The sequence below is a fragment of the Hipposideros armiger genome, unplaced genomic scaffold, assembly GCF_001890085.2.
Source record: "Hipposideros armiger isolate ML-2016 unplaced genomic scaffold, ASM189008v1 scaffold_256, whole genome shotgun sequence".
NCBI classification, from domain to species: domain Eukaryota; kingdom Metazoa; phylum Chordata; class Mammalia; order Chiroptera; family Hipposideridae; genus Hipposideros; species Hipposideros armiger.
Genome location: NW_017731606.1, coordinates 302,201 through 322,478, shown reverse-complemented (window position 1 = coordinate 322,478; position 20,278 = coordinate 302,201). Strand labels below are relative to the sequence as shown.

Below are 20,278 nucleotides of genomic sequence, written 5' to 3'. Positions count from 1 at the left end.
TCTAGCATCAACTCCAAAGTCTAAGGTCCAAATATCTAAATCTGATATGTGTGAGACTCAAGGTATGAGTCATCTGGAAGCATAGTGTCTCTTCAGCGAAGAACCTGTGAAATCAGACAAGTTATAGGCTTCCAAAATATGATGGTGGGACAAGCATAGGATAGGGAATCACATTCCAAAAGGGAGAAACTGATGGGTCCCAAGCCAAGTCCCAAACCCAGCAGGGCACATCCCATGAGGTCTTAATGCTCGAGAATGACCCCTTTGACTCAGTGCTCTGCCGTCCAGGCCCAGTGGGATGGCAGCATCACCTCCATGGCTCTGCAGGGCTACCCGCATCTTTGGCTGTCTATGGTGGTCCTGCCCACACTGCTCGCTGCTTTGGCCGCACCTGAGGCACTCGGCAGGGTCATCCTGGCCCACTGAAACCAGAGAGGCAGGCCCACCCTTTGCAGAAGCAGCCTTCCTCCTGGGCTGTGGTGGGGGTGGCAGCCCTGAGGCCCTCTGAATCACGTTCAGCGTCATTCTTCCCTTTTCCTGAGTAATACTAGTGCCTGTTCACAACTGAATCGCAATATGGTCCCATCTTGTAGAATCTGAGAAGTACAACAGCCTTCCTTCATCCTGTCCCACTTTCTCTTTTGTTCACACTAGCACCTCTATTGCTGGCTTCTGCAGCTGAGATGGCTGACTAAGCCCATGAGTCCCACTATGATCTCTTAGTCAAACGGCTGTTCAGTCACACTCCTAGTGTTCTCTTTAGAACAAGTTTTCCCATTTTTTACAATATGGATAGGCTGAGAATTTTCCAGATCTTCAAGTTAAGGTTCAATGAAGTCATAAGAGTAGACCCCTGATCTGACACGGGGTCACTTTTAAGAAGTGACTCCAGGGAGCTCGCTCATTCTCGTTCTCCGTGCCATACAAGGACACAGCAAAAGGGTGGCCATCTGCATGCCCGAAAGACGGCTCTCACCAGAACCCAAATCAGCTGGCACTTTGCTCTTAGATGTCCCAGCCCCAGAACTGTGAGCAAATAAATTTCTGTGGAAGCCCCCAGCCTGTGGCATTCTGTCACAGCAGCCCTAGCAGACTAATCCAGGCAGTGTCCACAGAAGTGAACATACGCTCACCCTGTGACTCAGTGATTTGACTCTGAGGAATAGATACAAAAGAAATGATTGTATATGTGCAGAAGACATGAACAAAGCTGCTCACAGCGGCGTATTCGTAACACTCCCAAACCAGCAACAGCCCAAGTGCCCATCAGCAGAACATTTAGAGAACGGGGTATAGTCATAAAATGAATGACTACATAGTAATACAAATGAACAAAAATGTCTACATGTAACAGCATGCATGTACTTCACCAATATAACGAGGAAAGGAAGAAGCCAACATGAGAGAGCAGAGGCCCTCTGATCTTATTTACATAAAAGTCAAAATCAGGCAACAATGACCTTTTTCTTGATCTGGGTGCTGGCTACATGAATATGTTTTTCTCTGAAAATTCATTCATCTGTATATTTATCATTTGTCCATTTTCTGTACATATGTCATATATCAATACAGGCTTATATAAAAGTAGTCACCCATTAGAAATGTCACAGCATTGCAGTAGTGAAGGACGGGTTGCTACACTGCATGGTGTGGAGATAGTGTGATCTGCTGATCTGGATTGACCGGTCAGTGATGTCACAGCAGCTCGGCCGCAAAAACGGAAGAGGTTGTGGAAATAATAGTGGATAATCGCAGGAAGTCTCAGCATGGACAGCAGGTGACACACACTTCATCATATCCCTCAGTTGTATGTTTAGGCAGGTAACAACTCTTTTAAACACTAAATTGTAATTGCACAAAAATTCACATCTTCTATACTAAAATACTTTTTTTTTTAAATCATTGTGCACTTCTGCAGTTAAGATAAGTAAACTATGAAAATGTTGTCAGGTCAGAACAGGTCAGTCTGTGGCATTTTGGGCCAGCGACTGTCCTTTGGACTTTGCTGAATAAACCATTTCTCTTGCCCGTGTCCTTGGCATCCTCTTTGGATAGCTAAACCTAAGCCTAAGCTATGAAGGCGGAGTAGTTTCAGGATAGCTTATTCTCCTGGTAGCTGCCCAGCACACTTCACCAGGAGAAGGTCATAAGAGCTAGAAAGGGTCTGAGGGCTAACAATTTTCGCCCCAGCTGAGATCTCGTATAGAGTAGAGACGGAAGGCTGTGNCATGGACAGCAGGTGACACACACTTCATCATATCCCTCAGTTGTATGTTTAGGCAGGTAACAACTCTTTTAAACACTAAATTGTAATTGCACAAATATTCACATCTTCTATACTAAAATACTTTTTTTTTTAAATCATTGTGCACTTCTGCAGTTAAGATAAGTAAACTATGAAAATGTTGTCATGTCAGAACAGGTCAGTCTGTGGCATTTTGGGCCAGCGACAGTCCTTTGGACTTTGCTGAATAAACCATTTCTCTTGCCCATGTCCTTGGCATCCTCTTTGGATAGCTAAACCTAAGCCTAAGCTATGAAGGTGGAGTAGTTTCAGGATAGCTTATTCTCCTGGTAGCTGCCCAGCACACTCCACCAGGAGAAGGTCATAAGAGCTAGAAAGGGTCTGAGGGCTAACAATTTTCGCCCCAGCTGAGATCTCGTATAGAGTAGAGACGGAAGGCTGTGAAATGGCACTCTGGAGGGACTCTGAGGTGTCAGGGAGCTTGGGGGAACCCTGGGCTTCCTCCTGTGAGGGAAGGGCATGGCTGCCAGAACCAGAAGTGTGGTTTACCGTGTGCTGCCCAAAGGGGGAAGGCGTTCCTCTTGGAATTTGTAGCCTTCCTTGCTTCCCACCCCAGGGGTCCTGGCATCCCAGCACCTGCTCCCTCAGCCTTCTTCCGGGCAAGGCAGAATGACTCTCCTCTTTTGCTAAGGAGGATACCTCCTAATGAAATGCCCCTGAAAGCCCTGGGCCCAGAGTAGCCATGACAGAGTTTAGCTTTCTTTCCCCACACCGGACACACATGTGCACACCTGGCGTGGAAAGCTCTTACCTGGGGCGTCATCCCGTGGCAGATGTACACAATGGGAACGTTCTCTGTGTCTGGACCCTGATCAAGACACAAATCCGTCTTCAGAGAGTTCTGCAACTGAGCAGCAAGGAAGAGGCGGCCACACCAAAAAGAAAGAAACAGAGAAACAAATGCATTAAATCAGGATAAATGAGCTATCCGCTGAGACAGGCTCTATTTCCATATCATCCCAAGGCCCCTTGAATACTATGACACTGTGGAAATCAACAAGCACCAGCTTTTGCTTTGTATAGAGGTGTTGAGGGGAGAGCAGCCCCTTTGAAGGAGAAGCACTCACATGTTAATCAGCAGGCTGGATCTGGGGAGCTGAGACACAGGCAAAAAGAAAGATACACAGGCATACACACACACACAAGATGGTGCTGGGTTTTTCACCCTCTCCATTTCCACAGGGGTGGCACCATGGCCTTCAGGAGTCCCTGGATACAAGTCTTTGCTCTTGGGGCTTTGGGGCAGTGGGCAACATGTTAGCTGTTTGGGCCTGGGACCTGGCCCTCTGTGCCTCGGGCAGACCCAGCAGTGGTTGGCCAGGCCCCAGTGAAGGCCCAACTGATGAGGGTTCTCCAGGGTGGGAGCTCTGGAAGGTGAATAAGAGAGAAGAGGGCCAAGGTGGGAGCAGGAGAAGATGAAACTCTTACCCTCACCTCCGGGCACATGACAATCAACAACATAACAAATGTGATGGCCACTAGACTTGTGAGGCCACTTAGATTGAGTATCTTTTGGGACATATGCAAGCAGAAAAATCCAGTTGTGATCAAGGAGGGGATGAAGCATGAGCCAGATGGAATTAGGGACAAGCGGGGTCATCCTACCCCTGCTGTGGTTTTAGTGGCTTCCCAGCTCGAGTGCCATGTCCAGCTGTACTTCATTTCCTGTGCCCATAAGAGAGTCTGTAGTATTTTTACCCACCTTAACTTGAGCTAGCTTGAATAGCTCTTCTTAGCAATCAAAGCCCTCTATTTAGAACAGGATGCTGGAGATGAGATTTCAGGGGGAGGCCAGGGCAATGGACCACAAGTGGGTCATCTATTGGGGAAGGCCGGCAACAGGCAAGGGCTGAGCTTTGGTAGTCCTGATGGACTGTGGCAGGAATGCAACGAACCCGATTAAGGAGTGTGAAATGGAACAGATAACCAGCGGTACACGTGTGCTCTGTGCATGACCTATTCTTGACAGGGGACAAGGAACAGCGTCAAATTCTTTTCTCTTAGCTTCCTTTCCTTTACTGGATGATAGCAGCTCAATCTCAAACTTGTGGTTTAGGGGTTCTGAAGAAATATGAACATGTGTTAGCTTCCAGGGCAGGGCCCCGGAAGCATCTATGCAGCAAATCCTCTGTCATAAACCAACCACTTGGCTGGCCTGTGTGGGAGGAGCATGTGCAAACACTCTGGACTTCTCCCACAACCCACGGACGGGCGGGGGTCACATCTGAAGCGGAGCACTGTAATCCATTAGTGAGACGTGCTAACTGCTCCTGCAGAGAAAAGCCCAGAGACCCCTGGTGTCAGACTTGGCTCTCCCTGGGATCTCAGAGCCAGTCTTTGAGTGAGTGGGTGGACGGCGACTTTGCTGGGTCACCCCTCTCCCATGAAGCAGGTGGTCTGCTGACACAGTTGGGAGAGATGGGCTCGGAAGGAATCCTGGCTCCAGACGTGTGGTCTTGGACAAAGTAACACAACTTCTTGTCTGTCTTCTTCTCTATCGACTAGAGATATTAATAGTGCTGACCTCAAAGGGCTGTTCTGGGGATGAAGCACTTAGCCCAGGGCCTGGCAAATAGCAAATGTGCAATAATTAGCTGCCACTCTTACTGCTGTAACCTTCCTGAAAGTCATTCAGGAAAACCAACTTTTATGACTGCATCTATGTGCCAGATACCAGTACAGGGCTTTCCATGCGTTATTCCACCTAATCCTCAGGATAACCCAGCCCGGCTGGTAACACTATCTCTTTAAGGATGGAGGACATGTGGTTCAGTAAGAAGCTCTACCTCCCCTCTGGGTCTGTAACACTATTCGCCCCGCATGGATGCTCGGCTTTGGCTTTCTCTCTGCCTGACTAAATCCCCCTCTTCCTTCGGTTCTCGGCTTCTCTGTCACTCTGGAGGCCTTCCCAGACCTGAGTCTGGGAGTGAGGCCGCTGGTCTGAGCTCCACCAGCACCTCCCTCTCTCCTAACTGTAGCACTCAGCACACTGTTCCTATTGCTCCTTCACTTTCCTGTCTCCTCTTTAGTCGCCGGACCAGGTCTAAGTCATGGGCCAGCCCTGGCACAGAGTAGGCAGCAAATACATGTGGAATGAGTGAATGAGAAAAATGAACACATGAATGGAATTCCCAAATGAATGGCATTGTAGTTGGACAAGTGGCAGAGCTGGAGCCTGTCTCCACAGTCCATGCTCTTTCCATCACATAAATGATGACAATCCTGAGGCTGTGAAAGACGTCCCATGGCATGGCATGACTATAACCTTTAAGGTTTCGCAAATTGTCCAGGTTATACAGTGATGAGATAGCAAAGCTAACATTCAGAAGCCAGGCATGTCTGTTTCCAGATGCTGCTCCACTTCTACTGTCAGCACCAGAGCCGCAATTAAGCCAAAGCCGCTCCATCTCCCAGACGTGGAGCTCAATGATCCAGGGGAAACCCATGGCCACACAAAGGGGTCCACGGGCCCTTCAGCCTGTAGGAGTCATTAATGGGACCTCTTAGTGGATTAATGGATGGGCTTATATAGACTTGACACTGGCCCCATTAACAGTCCTGGGGGTGACTTGACCTGGGCAAGCTAGTTTAGGCATGGTTGGAAAGGGAAAAGGAAAAGAAACCCTACCCCTGAGAAGACATCCATTTCTCCATTTCAGGATGAAAACAATCACCAGAAGAGTGTTTCAGCCCCAGCAAAGCCTCTTGTTCTTGCGGCTGCATTCCGCTTTGCCCATCTCCACCCTATTGCCCCCATTAAGGGTTTATTATGCGCCTTGACAAGCTTGCATGTCTCTGCTCTTGTCAAAGCCCAGCCTGTGGAGGAGGCAGGAGGGGGTGGGAGGCTGGCCGGGCCCTGAACAGTGGCTGGCAGATGGACATGCATGGGGTCAGAGACCTCTGCCAGCCCCAGAAACGGCTAACACAGCTCAGCCCTCTAGGATGAGAAAAAGGGGTTTGCCGCATGACAGAGTGAAAACAGCCGCAGCTGTGGGCTCAGACATATCTATATCACAAGCCTGCATCTCACTTACTGTTTGACTAACCAAAGGCTTCTGGGTATGTCAGCGAGAGGGCTCCATGGTGCACCTGCTGTGTGTGTTCGTAGGAGGGGACCCTTTTGCTTGGAAGACAAGAATTCCTTTGGCCAAGACCCAGAACTGCAAAGGCCGCATGCACACACCTCCACTGTTACTGCTTTCCCTGCATCTCTGCTTGAGTTTAGCTAATGCTGTTTGCCTACAGCTGACAGCTTGGTGAGAACATGGATCCAGAAGCTTGCCCTGGCTTCTCTAACTGTTCTTTTTTGAACTGGGTTCAACAATGGCGAAGCAGCACACACAAGTTGCTACGGTCAGAGTATGGGGGCACCAGCAGCAGCTGTGTCCTCAGGATGGTCTGGGGAAGATAGATGGAGCTGATGGACACCTCACTGTCCAGCCTGTTTCCATGGTGATGATAGGATTTGGAGGCTCAGGTAATAGCTGGGTAGCACCAGCTGAGGAGTTTTTTGACATCTGAATTATACCAGCCTAAGAAGTGGAGAGATAAGAAGCCACTGGGCATTTCTCCCAGGACATGTCAACTGTACCATGGGACTCTTTTGAAGGACATGACCCCCTCCTACAGGCTGGCCTCCAAGACAACAGAGGTTTTGCGGAGAAAGGGTGGGAAGAGTTTCCGGGACCTCGGCTCTGCCTCCTCTAGGCTGTCAGAGTTGGAGGCTGACAGAAAACACTGAGGCCAATCCTTTCTCAAGGATTCTCCCCTCCCAGGCAGAAGCTGTGCTCGTTATGTTCCTGCTGAGTGAGGCAGGCCTTGAACTCAGCTCTGACCTCAGGCCATCAAAGGAAGAGGCCTCAGTNGCTTCCAGGGCAGGGCCCCAGAAGCATCTATGCAGCAAATCCTCTGTCATAAACCAACCACTTGGCTGGCCTGTGTGGGAGGAGCATGTGCAAACACTCTGGACTTCTCCCACAACCCACGGATGGGCGGGGGTCACATCTGAAGCGGAGCACTGTAATCCATTAGTGAGACGTGCTAACTGCTCCTGCAGAGAAAAGCCCAGAGACCCCTGGTGTCAGACTTGGCTCTCCCTGGGATCTCAGAGCCAGTCTTTGAGTGAGTGGGTGGACGGTGACTTTGCTGGGTCACCCCTCTCCCATGAAGCAGGTGGTCTGCTGACACAGTTGGGAGAGATGGGCTCGGAAGGAATCCTGGCTCCAGACGTGTGGTCTTGGACAAAGTAACACAACTTCTTGTCTGTCTTCTTCTCTATCGACTAGAGATATTAATAGTGCTGACCTCAAAGGGCTGTTCTGGGGATGAAGCACTTAGCCCAGGGCCTGGCAAATAGCAAATGTGCAATAATTAGCTGCCACTCTTACTGCTGTAACCTTCCTGAAAGTCATTCAGGAAAACCAACTTTTATGACTGCATCTATGTGCCAGATACCAGTACAGGGCTTTCCATGCGTTATTCCACCTAATCCTCAGGATAACCCAGCCCGGCTGGTAACACTATCTCTTTAAGGATGGAGGACATGTGGTTCAGTAAGAAGCTCTACCTCCCCTCTGGGTCTGTAACACTATTCGCCCCGCATGGATGCTCGGCTTTGGCTTTCTCTCTGCCTGACTAAATCCCCCTCTTCCTTCGGTTCTCGGCTTCTCTGTCACTCTGGAGGCCTTCCCAGGCCTGAGTCTGGGAGTGAGGCCGCTGGTCTGAGCTCCACCAGCACCTCCCTCTCTCCTAACTGTAGCACTCAGCACACTGTTCCTATTGCTCCTTCACTTTCCTGTCTCCTCTTTAGTCGCCGGACCAGGTCTAAGTCATGGGCCAGCCCTGGCACAGAGTAGGCAGCAAATACATGTGGAATGAGTGAATGAGAAAAATGAACACATGAATGGAATTCCCAAATGAATGGCATTGTAGTTGGACAAGTGGCAGAGCTGGAGCCTGTCTCCACAGTCCATGCTCTTTCCATCACATAAATGATGACAATCCTGAGGCTGTGAAAGACGTCCCATGGCATGGCATGACTATAACCTTTAAGGTTTCGCAAATTGTCCAGGTTATACAGTGATGAGATAGCAAAGCTAACATTCAGAAGCCAGGCATGTCTGTTTCCAGATGCTGCTCCATTTCTACTGTCAGCACCAGAGCCGCAATTAAGCCAAAGCCGCTCCATCTCCCAGACGTGGAGCTCAATGATCCAGGGGAAACCCATGGCCACACAAAGGGGTCCACGGGCCCTTCAGCCTGTAGGAGTCATTAATGGGACCTCTTAGTGGATTAATGGATGGGCTTATATAGACTTGACACTGGCCCCATTAACAGTCCTGGGGGTGACTTGACCTGGGCAAGCTAGTTTAGGCATGGTTGGAAAGGGAAAAGGAAAAGAAACCCTACCCCTGAGAAGACATCCATTTCTCCATTTCAGGATGAAAACAATCACCAGAAGAGTGTTTCAGCCCCAGCAAAGCCTCTTGTTCTTGCGGCTGCATTCCGCTTTGCCCATCTCCACCCTATTGCCCCCATTAAGGGTTTATTATGCGCCTTGACAAGCTTGCATGTCTCTGCTCTTGTCAAAGCCCAGCCTGTGGAGGAGGCAGGAGGGGGTGGGAGGCTGGCCGGGCCCTGAACAGTGGCTGGCAGATGGACATGCATGGGGTCAGAGACCTCTGCCAGCCCCAGAAACGGCTAACACAGCTCAGCCCTCTAGGATGAGAAAAAGGGGTTTGCCGCATGACAGAGTGAAAACAGCCGCAGCTGTGGGCTCAGACATATCTATATCACAAGCCTGCATCTCACTTACTGTTTGACTAACCAAAGGCTTCTGGGTATGTCAGCGAGAGGGCTCCATGGTGCACCTGCTGTGTGTGTTCGTAGGAGGGGACCCTTTTGCTTGGAAGACAAGAATTCCTTTGGCCAAGACCCAGAACTGCAAAGGCCGCATGCACACACCTCCACTGTTACTGCTTTCCCTGCATCTCTGCTTGAGTTTAGCTAATGCTGTTTGCCTACAGCTGACAGCTTGGTGAGAACATGGATCCAGAAGCTTGCCCTGGCTTCTCTAACTGTTCCTTTTTGAACTGGGTTCAACAATGGCGAAGCAGCACACACAAGTTGCTACGGTCAGAGTATGGGGGCACCAGCAGCAGCTGTGTCCTCAGGATGGTCTGGGGAAGATAGATGGAGCTGATGGACACCTCACTGTCCAGCCTGTTTCCATGGTGATGATAGGATTTGGAGGCTCAGGTAATAGCTGGGTAGCACCAGCTGAGGAGTTTTTTGACATCTGAATTATACCAGCCTAAGAAGTGGAGAGATAAGAAGCCACTGGGCATTTCTCCCAGGACATGTCAACTGTACCATGGGACTCTTTTGAAGGACATGACCCCCTCCTACAGGCTGGCCTCCAAGACAACAGAGGTTTTGCGGAGAAAGGGTGGGAAGAGTTTCCGGGACCTCGGCTCTGCCTCCTCTAGGCTGTCAGAGTTGGAGGCTGACAGAAAACACTGAGGCCAGTCCTTTCTCAAGGATTCTCCCCTCCCAGGCAGAAGCTGTGCTCGTTATGTTCCTGCTGAGTGAGGCAGGCCTTGAACTCAGCTCTGACCTCAGGCCATCAAAGGAAGAGGCCTCAGTTTCCCTTCAACTTCTCATCCTGGGACACTGAAATGGTCTGAGGCAGGAGTTGGCAAACTGCAGCTTGCAAGCCACATGTGGCTCTTTGGGTACATACATGTGGCTCTGAAGTAAAATTGAAAATGAAAATACAACTATCATAGTTTCATTTATAAAAATTTTAAAGGATATTATTCACTTAATGGTGATTTCATTTGTTTTATGGCTCTCGAATAATTTTTAAATTGTTGTGAGGGACAGGATTGGCTCTTCCATCTCAAAAGTTTGCCGACCCCTGGTCTGAGGGAGCACTCTCTAAAAGGAAGGAATTAAAATGGCAGCTGAGGTTTCAGATTCAATGTCACTATTGATTACCTGTGTGAACATGGGCAAGTCACTTTGCCTCTGTTTCCCCATTTGTAACTCAGGGGTGAGCTAGGTAGCCCCAGGGGCGTAGTTTTGAGGGCTTAACTGTCAGTAGAAAAATTTTATGTGTTCAGTGAGCAAAAATCAGGTGGATATCCAAAGATAAAAAAATTGATCAAGTATCATTTAAAATACTGCGATGGTCCTGGGGATACTGGAAGAATGGGAGCGTTTATCAGGTTCAAATATTTTAACCTTAGATAGAAAACACATTTATATATCTTAGACTCTCTTCTCTCCTATGAGAACGGTGCTATTTTACCCCATTTACCATATGAGGAAACTGAGGCCCACAGATGTCAAGACACCTGCCCAGGAAGCGTCCTGGTCAAGGCTGGAACCAGGTCCATTGGATATAAACCCTGTGCTCTGTTTCTCCATTCTGCTGCCTCCATTAGGGGAAACTGCTCTGTGCAGATCAACAAGCGGTACTAAAACATCCCTCAAAATGCAGCAAACTCAAGAAGGTTCTATTTCCCAGAACTCCTTTCCAGGAAGCTGCGCATGAGTGGAAGGCAGAAGCCGCTTGGGTTGGGAGGCGTGCATGCTGGCTGGCAGAACTGCCGGCACCCATGCTTGGGGAACAGTAGGCGTTTGTTATGCAGCCTTGCCGTCTTAACCTAACTGCGTGTTTTTGTTTTATTAAGTGGAATAGGCAGGTTTGGGGCTACAGCTGAATTGCTCAGGACTACAAAGGACAGCCTAAGACCTGTCTTAAGGGGATGAAGAGTTTTGGGCTGCTGTGCTGTACACAGCTCCAGGAACTGACCCCAGGTCCCCCGCAGAGCCCGCGGGGGAGGCTGGGAGGCTCCCTTCTCCTTCCCCTGGACTCTCGCTGGGCTCGCTCTGTCTGTGACTGGACGAAACCCCGAGGGCTGGCTCCTTACCACCCCGTAGGCGATGATGTCTGAGTACATCCTCATCTCTGGGTACACACTGACCAGGTACCACCGGAAGGTCTTGCACTGCAGCTGCTTCCTGAGAGCCTTCCGTGCAGTGATGTCCCCGATGTCAATTCCCGAGTCCTGCATGGGGAAGCAAATGCAGAGATGCAGCCACCCCCAGGGCACAGCCTCTACCCAGACCTCCTCAGCCAGGATTCCTGGACTCTGTCTAGTGAAGGGATGACATGGGAACTTAACTTAAGCATTTCCCCACGGTACCTTAACCCCATAACCACCCCCACTTAGACTGTGAACCAGGAGGTCAGCATTGATGGGGATTGTCATCAAAGGCCACTGAAAATAAAGATGCCAAATCCTTAAATTATAACATTAAAAAAAAAAAAGCTGTAGTCTGGCTGTAGGTGGAAGAAGTGGTTAGAATACAGCCTGAGTAAGGCTGTCTCTACCTCGAGAGATAGGCTGAGAGATCCTGAGCTGTGGGGGGAGAGGGAGATGGAAGGGAAAGGAGTCAAAGATGGAATAATGCTAATTCTAACACTACTCCTAATAATCATGACAGCTAAGGCTTATATAACAATGTGCTAGGCTCTGCTCTGTATGACAGAGACGTATGTTTATAATCAGTTGCTTCGATGTATTTATATTTATGTATATTGTCCCATTTAAACCTATGAAGTAGCTCTACGAAACCCTCATTGTACAGATGAGAAGTTGACACAAAGAGGGGTTCAGTGACCTCTCTGGTGACTTACCCAAAGTCCCACAGCTAATAAATGGAGCTGAGGGTTGAACCCAATCAGCCAGGGCCTGGAGTTGGTGCTTTTACCCTTACCCTGTGCATTTGCAAGGGCCTGCCCTTCTGCCTCCTAAGCCCACGTCCCTGTGGGAGAAACAGGCTCTGTCTTTAAGCTGGAGGGTTTTGCATAGAGAGTACTTTTGTCTCTCAGTTCCCAGGTGTATCAGAAAAGTGGCCCCCGAGCTGTGACGGAGCAGCAGGCAAGGAGCAGCGATGGAGACATGAACGTGTCCTCGACAGAAAGGGAGAGAGAAGCCCCCATGTTTCTTGTGGTCCCAGAGCAGAGTGAAGAGAATTGAGAGTCCCTGGGCCTGCACACAAGTTGCTGAACAGGACACTGATTCAGCTAGGAAAGAGTTGATGGCACAGCAGAGAATGGTGAGGGGTCCCTCTAGCTGGGGATCAGATGGAGACCGGGTGACATTCCAGAAGATGACACCATGGAGCCAGGGACCAGATAGGGCATGTGGTGTCTCGTCAGACAGCAGCCCAGAGTGGAGACAGAGGCAGATGGAGAGGTACAGCTCTCCCATGACACTGCTGTCATGTGCTGGTTGTGTGAATCCTTGGTTCCAGCATCAGCTCTGAGATCAAGTTACTGGGTGTAGGAAGATAATGAAATTGACATTTAAGTCTGAGGTGTCTGAGAAAAATCACAAAGATGGCAGCCACATGTACCTAGATATGAGCAGAACAAGTATTTGATATCAGGCCATGGGGGCTTGAGTAAAAACAAAATGTAGATATAGAAGAAATACCTTTATTTTTGCCCTGTAGAGTTCAGGTAATATAAAAATTTGAACCTGCTACAGCCTAAAGGTTTAAGTTCCAGACTCTCAGGGAGCAATTTCAGTGAGGACCTATCTTTTGAGTACCCACCTCCACCCTAAGGGATCTGTTAAGTAGTAACCCTTTAAACTTCTCTGCACTTTATCCTTAGCTCATAAAGCTATTTGCCTGGACCCAGGCCTTCCCTGGGCAATGCTATAATTGCCTTTATATGAGGCCAAATTAAGAACGTGTCTCAGCTTTTACTGGAAACCACTAGAAGATCTTATCTCAGGAAGGTCTTTGTGTTTTCCTAAAATTCTGAGTTCCCATAGGAAAATTTTGATTCTACACTCAGGATAAAGGGGATGTTTGTCTCTCTCCTTGTGACCTAACGGAAGGTGGGAGAGGTTTAATCCATCAGGGGTCCTTCTGTACGTTAGCTTCTAAGAGACTCAAGAAGCAGGGTGTTGCTCAGCTTATATTTTTGGATATCATGATCCTTTCCTCTTCCTGTTTATTCACGGACTTGTGCCTTTCTGTTTTAATGGTTCAGCACTTCTGTGTTGTGTGTTTACTGTAACTTGCACCAAACTCTTTCTCAGAGCAGTAGGCAGAAATTGAGAAATAAGCAAACTTTCTCAGAGAAGGTCACCTTGGTTGTTATCATTAGAAAGCAAGAAACGTATCTTCCCCCTTTACTGAATACTTAATCGAGTGGGTTGACTAGTGCTCTCCGCCCAAATTTGTGTCTACCTGAGCCTCTAAATGTAACCTTACTTGGAAACAAGGTCTTTGTGTATATAATTAATTAGAAATCTTGAGATGAAATAATTCTGGATTTAGGGTGAGCCTAAATCTTTGCAGGAGAAAGGAGAGGAAGGTTTGGACACAGGGAGGCACAGAGACAGAGGCAGAGATTGGAGTGATGCATCGAGAAGCCCAGGAACATCAGGCCCCCCCAGAAGCCGAAAGAGACAAGGAAGGGCCCTCCCCTAGAGCCTTTGCAGGGAACATGACTCTGCCAGCACCTTGATTTGGGGCTTCTGGCCTCCAGAACTGTGAGAGAATACATTTCAGTTGTTTAAAACCACCCAGTTTACGGTAACTTGTTTTAGCAGCCCTAGCAAGCTAATATACTTAGCCACACAGAAAGCTGTCTAGTATTCCCGCCCGTGTGTGCAGCCACACAAACAATTCCTTGTAGCCAAACCTAAAGAAGGGCCATCGCCTAAGCACCATGGTTGTGTCATCACTGGCACTCAGCCTGTCTTCGGGCAAGAGGAGTCAGGAGCGCGTTTAGGGTTCCTGAACCCTGTGTGAGAAAATACCGATGCTTTGCTGCAGACTGGCTTCCTGCTTGTTGATAAACTGATTTTCAATTAAAAAGGATGCGAGAGCTGGAGGCTCCTCTGGCCTTCCAACAGCTTGGAACTGAACGTGGTTAAGAGCAGGTGAGTCAGCTCTGTTCAGCGCACAGCCCCAGGAGGGGTCAGCATAGGAGGCAGCAAGCGACAATGACTGCCCAGCAAAGGGCATTTTAAAGCTGGGACATGAATGCAGCGGGCATAAGCAATGACATCAACAAGAGTTAACTAACACCTGGCGCTTTCCATTTGCCGAGCACTAATACAAGTATATATATTAACTTATTTAATTCTCAAGGCAGCCACCAGGCAGGGCTAGAGGGACCCAGCTTGACATTTGCAGCTGGGATGCTGTAGACCAGCGGTTCTCAACCTTCCTAATGCCGCGACCCCTTAATACAGTTCCTCATGTTGTGGTGACCCCCAACCATAAAATTATTTTCATTGCTACTCTATAACTGTAATTTTGCTACTGTTATGAATCGTAATGTAAATATCTTTTTGTTTTCCGATGGTCTTAGACGACCCCTGTGAAAAGGTCGTTCGACCCCCAAAGGGGTCGCGACCCACAGGTTGAGAACCGCTGCTGTAGACAAAAGGTTAAGTAAATAGAAAACAGATGTGCCTGTGATTGAGCAGAAGGTTCAGTACTGGGATGTTGCCACATCAAGGGCAGCTGGGAAAACTCCTGGGAAAAACATGGAAGGCACACAGAATCCATACTTCCTCTCTTCTTTCTTTTTCAGCTCATCTTCACTGAGTAGCTAGTATAGGTCATGTGCTGTCTAAGCAGTGTGCGTACAAATAGGAGGAAGTCACAGTCTGCCTCAAAGGGGAGTCTAGAGATCCAGACAAGTAACCAGACTCTCTGCACACATAGTGTGAACATGGATGGAAGAGAGAGTGCTAAAGGACAAAGAGGAGGGGCCCTTTGTTCATCTTAAGTTGTGGAGCAGCTGGGATGGTGGGGAAGGGGAAGTGAGCAGTCAAGGAAGGCTTCCTGGAGTAGGTGATGATAAAGGAGAGTTTGGAAAAATGAGCAGGTTAACCTAAATGAGTGTTACCCAAACCTGGCCACCCCAAACCAGCACCTGGAGAGCTATTTAGATTCTGGCACCACTACACATCTACTCACCAGAATCTCTGGGGTGAGATCCAGAACCAGTACTTTTTAAAAGCTCTCCAAGTGATTCTGGTGCAGTTGGTCTGCAGATCTGCTCTGAGAAGCCACTGACTGAGGGAGAAAGGGATTGTACACGCAGCCAGCAGATTTGCTTGTTAATAATCACTAGTGAGGTTTTACTGAGCTCTGACCATGTGCCCCCCACCCTGCCTTGTGCTAGGCATGATGACACAAATATAAATAGCAATCTGTCCTCAGGGAGCCCATGATCCAGTGCAGTGGTTCTCAGTCCTGGGTGGACATCAGAATCCCTAAGGAGTTTTCAAAAATAAAGGATCCCTGGTTCCCTTTCAAACCAATTAAGTCATAATCTCTGGGGCTGGAGCCCAAGAGATTTTCAAGTCCAGCCAGATTTGAGAGCCACTGGTCTAATGAGAGAGAGACTTTCAGACAACAAAACATTCTTTTACAGGGTTGTGATGCAATGACAGAGACATGCATGCAAAAATGGGCATTCTCCCTAGCTGGGGCTGGCTTCCCAGAGGAGAGATTACTGGAGCTGAGTCTCAATGGATGGAGGAGAATTGGTAAGGGTGGAGGCCAGGGAAGGGGTTTTGGGTAGGGAGTTTCAAGTAGCAAGGACAAAATCTGCAAATGCACAGGGGCGAGAAACAGCATGGGATGGACAGGGAGCTACGGGTAGTTCCCATAGTCCAGGCAGTCCACAGACGCTCCAAAACAGGGCTGGTGGGAGGTGGGGCTGGAGCGGTGGGCAGAGGAGAAAGCTTAGATCTGTCAAACACTGGGCTTTATGCCTCATCTTGTGCACAGTGGAGAGTCATTTCAAGATTTTAAGAAGAGCAACGACATGGTTGCTAAGAGTTTTTTTAAAGATAGCTTTGGATAGTGTGGAGAATAGATCTGAGGGGAATAAGGCAGGAGCCAGGGAAACCAGGTAGAGATTTGCAGAGGCAGGGAAAAGGCCTGCGCTCCGGCAGGAGCCAAGGTAGGGATGGAGAGGAGGGCTCAGTGAGGGACTGGGGATGGGGCTTGAGAGACAGGAGGATTAAAATAAGATGCTCAGTTTTGAGCTCAAATGCGGGCAGATGGTGGTATCATGAACTGAGCCAGAGAATAAGAACAGGAGCAGATTTCAGAGGGAGGAGATGTCCTCAGTTTGGGTCAGATTCAGTCTGAAGTGCCTGTGGGAACCCCCAGGAGAAGCTGTCAGCTGTACGTCTGAAGCTAAAGGCAGAAGTTGGGACTAGAGATATTAATCAGGAAGTTGTCAACAGACAGGTGGTTGTAGAACCCAAGAGTAGATGGGACGACCCAGGGAGATGGTGCATAATGAGAGCAATGGGCCAAGGATGAGTCCCTGGGGAACATTTAGGCATCCTGTGGAAGTAAGAGGCTCCCCAAAGGAGTTAGGAGCAATTGGAGACAGATGAGGACACTCTGGGGTGTGGAATCATAGAGCCAAGGGAGTACAGGGTTATAAGGACAAGGTGAGATCCTGTAGGTTAAAGACCTTAAAGTGTCCATTAAATTAGGCAGTTAGGAGGTTCATGAAGACTTTGTCAAAAGCAGCTTCGATGGAGTGTTGGGATTTGACTTGAGAAGTGAACGGGAGTTGAAACTGTGGACTCTTTCCAGAAGTCTGATAAGAAGGGGGAGAGAGGGTCTGGACATCAAAGAGAATGAGGGAGTCATCAGACAGATTTTGAGAAAACACTCTGACCTTGTCCTTCTCCACCTAAGGCCCTACCCTGGACACCCCACCTCTCATCTGCCTTCTTGTGTTTACCACCATTGCCCCGCCCCCCACCACTTCACTTGGTTTGAACTAACCCCCCCGAGAAGTCAGAGTTTTATCACTTTTCTGATGTTAGCCCACTCAGTTCTCATTGGATTTTCAACATCAATTGGGGGAGGGGCTAGAAGGTCTGCAGCTTTGGGGTACAGAAAGAAGTGGGCAGGAGTGTGAACAGGACTCCAGTGCTTTAGCAGAGCCTGGGGATCTACAATGCCTCACTGGTGAGCTCCTGGGAGTTCCCATGTGTTCTTAACATTTTTCTATCAGAGGACACCCACAGTGGGGCTCAGCATCCTGCCCAGAAAACTGTGCTCCAACGCCCACAGCCACAGATGGGTCCAGAAGTCACCGCCGTTGCCCTAGAAACACTCCCACAGTCAGAGATGCAATCCTGGGGCTGGTCTATTAGGGCTGAGCACACTCTGACTGGTACTCACTGGCTTCTTATTCTTCCCAACTGCTGAAAGCTCACTGGTGGTGGGAGTATGCAACCCAACCCAAGCCCCTCTCCCATGGTGGTGGTGGTCGGGGGAGGGGGTGCCTAAAAGCTCCTGCCCATAGCCAAGCCTACTTTCTCAGTCACTCTGCCAGAGAAACATTAGCTTGAGGGAGACATCAGGGAAAAGGACCTTCGTATGGAAACTTTAAGTGAAGGTCAATCATTTTCCTATTAGGCAGAGCGGGCTGAGGTGGTCTAAAGGACTACCAAGGGGAAGCCATGGCTTTAGGAGGAAAGAAGGCTGATGTGCAGTCATAGCTCTGTCTCACATAGACTGCAACATAAGCAATGGTCTCTAGGCAGGCAGGCTGGGAGCAGGTTGGGACCCTGTGGCTGGCATCTGTTGGGTTCTTCCAACTCAGCAGTCCAAGGACATTGCCATATGCAAGGCTGAATAAATCTACTAGAAACACTTAAGAAGTGCCTTCTCCCTTGCACTTCTTAAATGTAGGTGTAGAGGCACAGAGGACAGTAGCAGGCAATGATGGGTTCTGGGACGGTTAGGAGCAGCTGCAAAATGTACAGAATAGTTTCCTTCTCCTCCTGAGGGTCCCTGTGGCAGTGTCACCCATCTCCATCCATGTAGCTCAAAAAATCCCCAAGACATATGGACAGTCCTTATTTCTCTGATCAAAGGTTCGATGGAGAAGCTTGAGCCCAATCCACAGGAAGATTAAGGTGCATCTTGTGAACTGGAGTAATTAAGGGTATATCTGGACCAATTAAGGGTTAGCCAGGACCACGAAACACCTAATGTCAGAGAAGCTGAGGACCTGGGAGCATGAAGTAAGCTTGGAGCTACCTGGTCCAATTTTCTTATTTCAAACGAGGACACTAAGGTCTGGAGAGAAGAAGTCCTTGTTAAGGCATGGTGACCAGGGTTGGGGGTGAGAGCGAGCCATGGCTAAGCACCTCATAGTCAGCCCCCTTTCTTCAACATGTAATATATTTGGGGGTTAAGAGTTCACTGTATATGGTAAATAAGACTCTGGTTGACCCATGGGAAGAAGGAGTTAGTCCCATCTTTGGTTTTTGTTTGTTGTTGTTTGTTTTTCTCCCACCAAACTTCAAGAAACCCATCCCCGCAGGGGCTCCCTACCTCTTGTGGTATGTTCCACGCCATGTAGACATGGCTTTTAAATTCATCCATCCAGACTTCGGCCACCCTGAGGGCATTCCTGCGGACGTGGGCGGTGAGGTCTTCAGTGTAGGGCTTGTGGGCTCGCTCAATGTGGGCAATCCGAGAGCAGGGCAGGACCTCCACGCTCCCACCACACTGCCACACCTACAAAAGACACAGAGCCACCCATCAGTGCCCAGACCTGACTCCGTGCCCCTATACCAGGCCATGGGTGATGACTCAACATGAGCACAACGGAATTCAGCTATCTTCATCTAGTCTCTCCAGACCACTGACTGCAGAGTGAGTGAGTTGTACCTCATTTCTACTGCTCCTGAAGGAGGTTATTGAGTCATTAATTCGTGTCTTGTTTCTTGTTGCTGTGGATTTGCCAGCAAAAAAATAATGCACCTTCTCTCTCCATCCCTTTCACCCCTCCAAAGAAGAGACCAGACATTTTGTGACCAAAGACCTGGGTTCTTTTTTGCCCCCAAAGGAGAAGTTAATGAAACTCTTGATAATGAACTCTGCAACAGTGCATGACATGGAGGGAACAGCAGGGACCGCCAGCAGAGATCGCATCTTTACACAGAACACATGGGCCTGGACAAGAACTAGTGATCGCCCTGGGGAGAGAGCAGGTACCCTTCTCCTACTCCATCTTTTCTGGGCCCTGAGTTCTGCTGGAACCCAAGGGAGAGGGAGCAGCCAAGAAGGGTGATATTAAGCTTCTCAATGACCTTGGTGAGTAGAAGCTTGAACTAGATGCAATTTGATTTTGAAAAAAAAGTTTTTTAATGACCTCACATTCTGAGCATCGAGGGACAGTATTTTGGAGCTCTTGACACAATCATTCCAGCCACTTTGAACTTTCAATGTTCTGGGAAATGTACATCCTTTTGTGCCTTGGGGCTTTTGCCCGTTCTGTTTGTAATTCTACAGTGTTCCTTCCACTCTTTCTCCAACTGGAAAAAGAGACTCTCTCAAGACCTTGGCCACATGAGGTCTCTGTGGTGGGGTCTTTGCTCCGTTCTTGGGACAGAGCCAATTGCTTCCTCCTCTGGCCCTCAAGGCTCTTGGTATCACAGCTTACCTGCTGATAGGTCAGCCTCCCTCCCTCACTCTGTGCTCCTAGAGGGCAGAACCCATATCTCATTCATTTCTCATCTCCAGCACCTAAGGCAAGGCCTGGTATATATAGGTACTTTGTAAGTACTGGCTGAATAAATACATAAAAGATTGATGCTTTATCAGTCAATCAATAAATGGCTGGTATTAATAAATGTAGGATGAATGTGAGATACCTGGTCAGGGCTGATGAATGAGGCTTCTGAGAGAAAGCAATCAAGATCTCTTGGTGGACAGCAGTGGTCATTTGTCAGGTATTGCCAACAGGACAATTAGGCGGATACTGTTCAAACTTATAACATGTACTCATCAAAAACCATAGGTCTTCATTCAAGATAAGGTCAGTTTTGGATTTAGCTTAATTTCCACATGTTAGGTAGGAAGAGAATGCCTTCTCTTCCA

At 48.7% G+C, this 20,278-nt stretch overlaps 1 protein-coding gene across 1 annotated transcript in view; it reads right to left on the bottom strand.

The window, feature by feature from the left end:
• GALNT18 (polypeptide N-acetylgalactosaminyltransferase 18) overlaps positions 1–20,278 on the bottom strand; it is a 351,048-nt gene that overhangs the window by 40,103 nt on the left and 290,667 nt on the right. The window contains exons 7-9 of the mRNA XM_019656209.1: positions 18,728–18,913; positions 11,242–11,379; positions 3,057–3,152 (exon numbers count right to left, since the gene is read on the bottom strand). Coding sequence (XP_019511754.1) covers positions 3,057–3,152; positions 11,242–11,379; positions 18,728–18,913 — 420 coding nt within the window. The remainder of the gene's footprint in view (positions 1–3,056; positions 3,153–11,241; positions 11,380–18,727; positions 18,914–20,278) is intronic.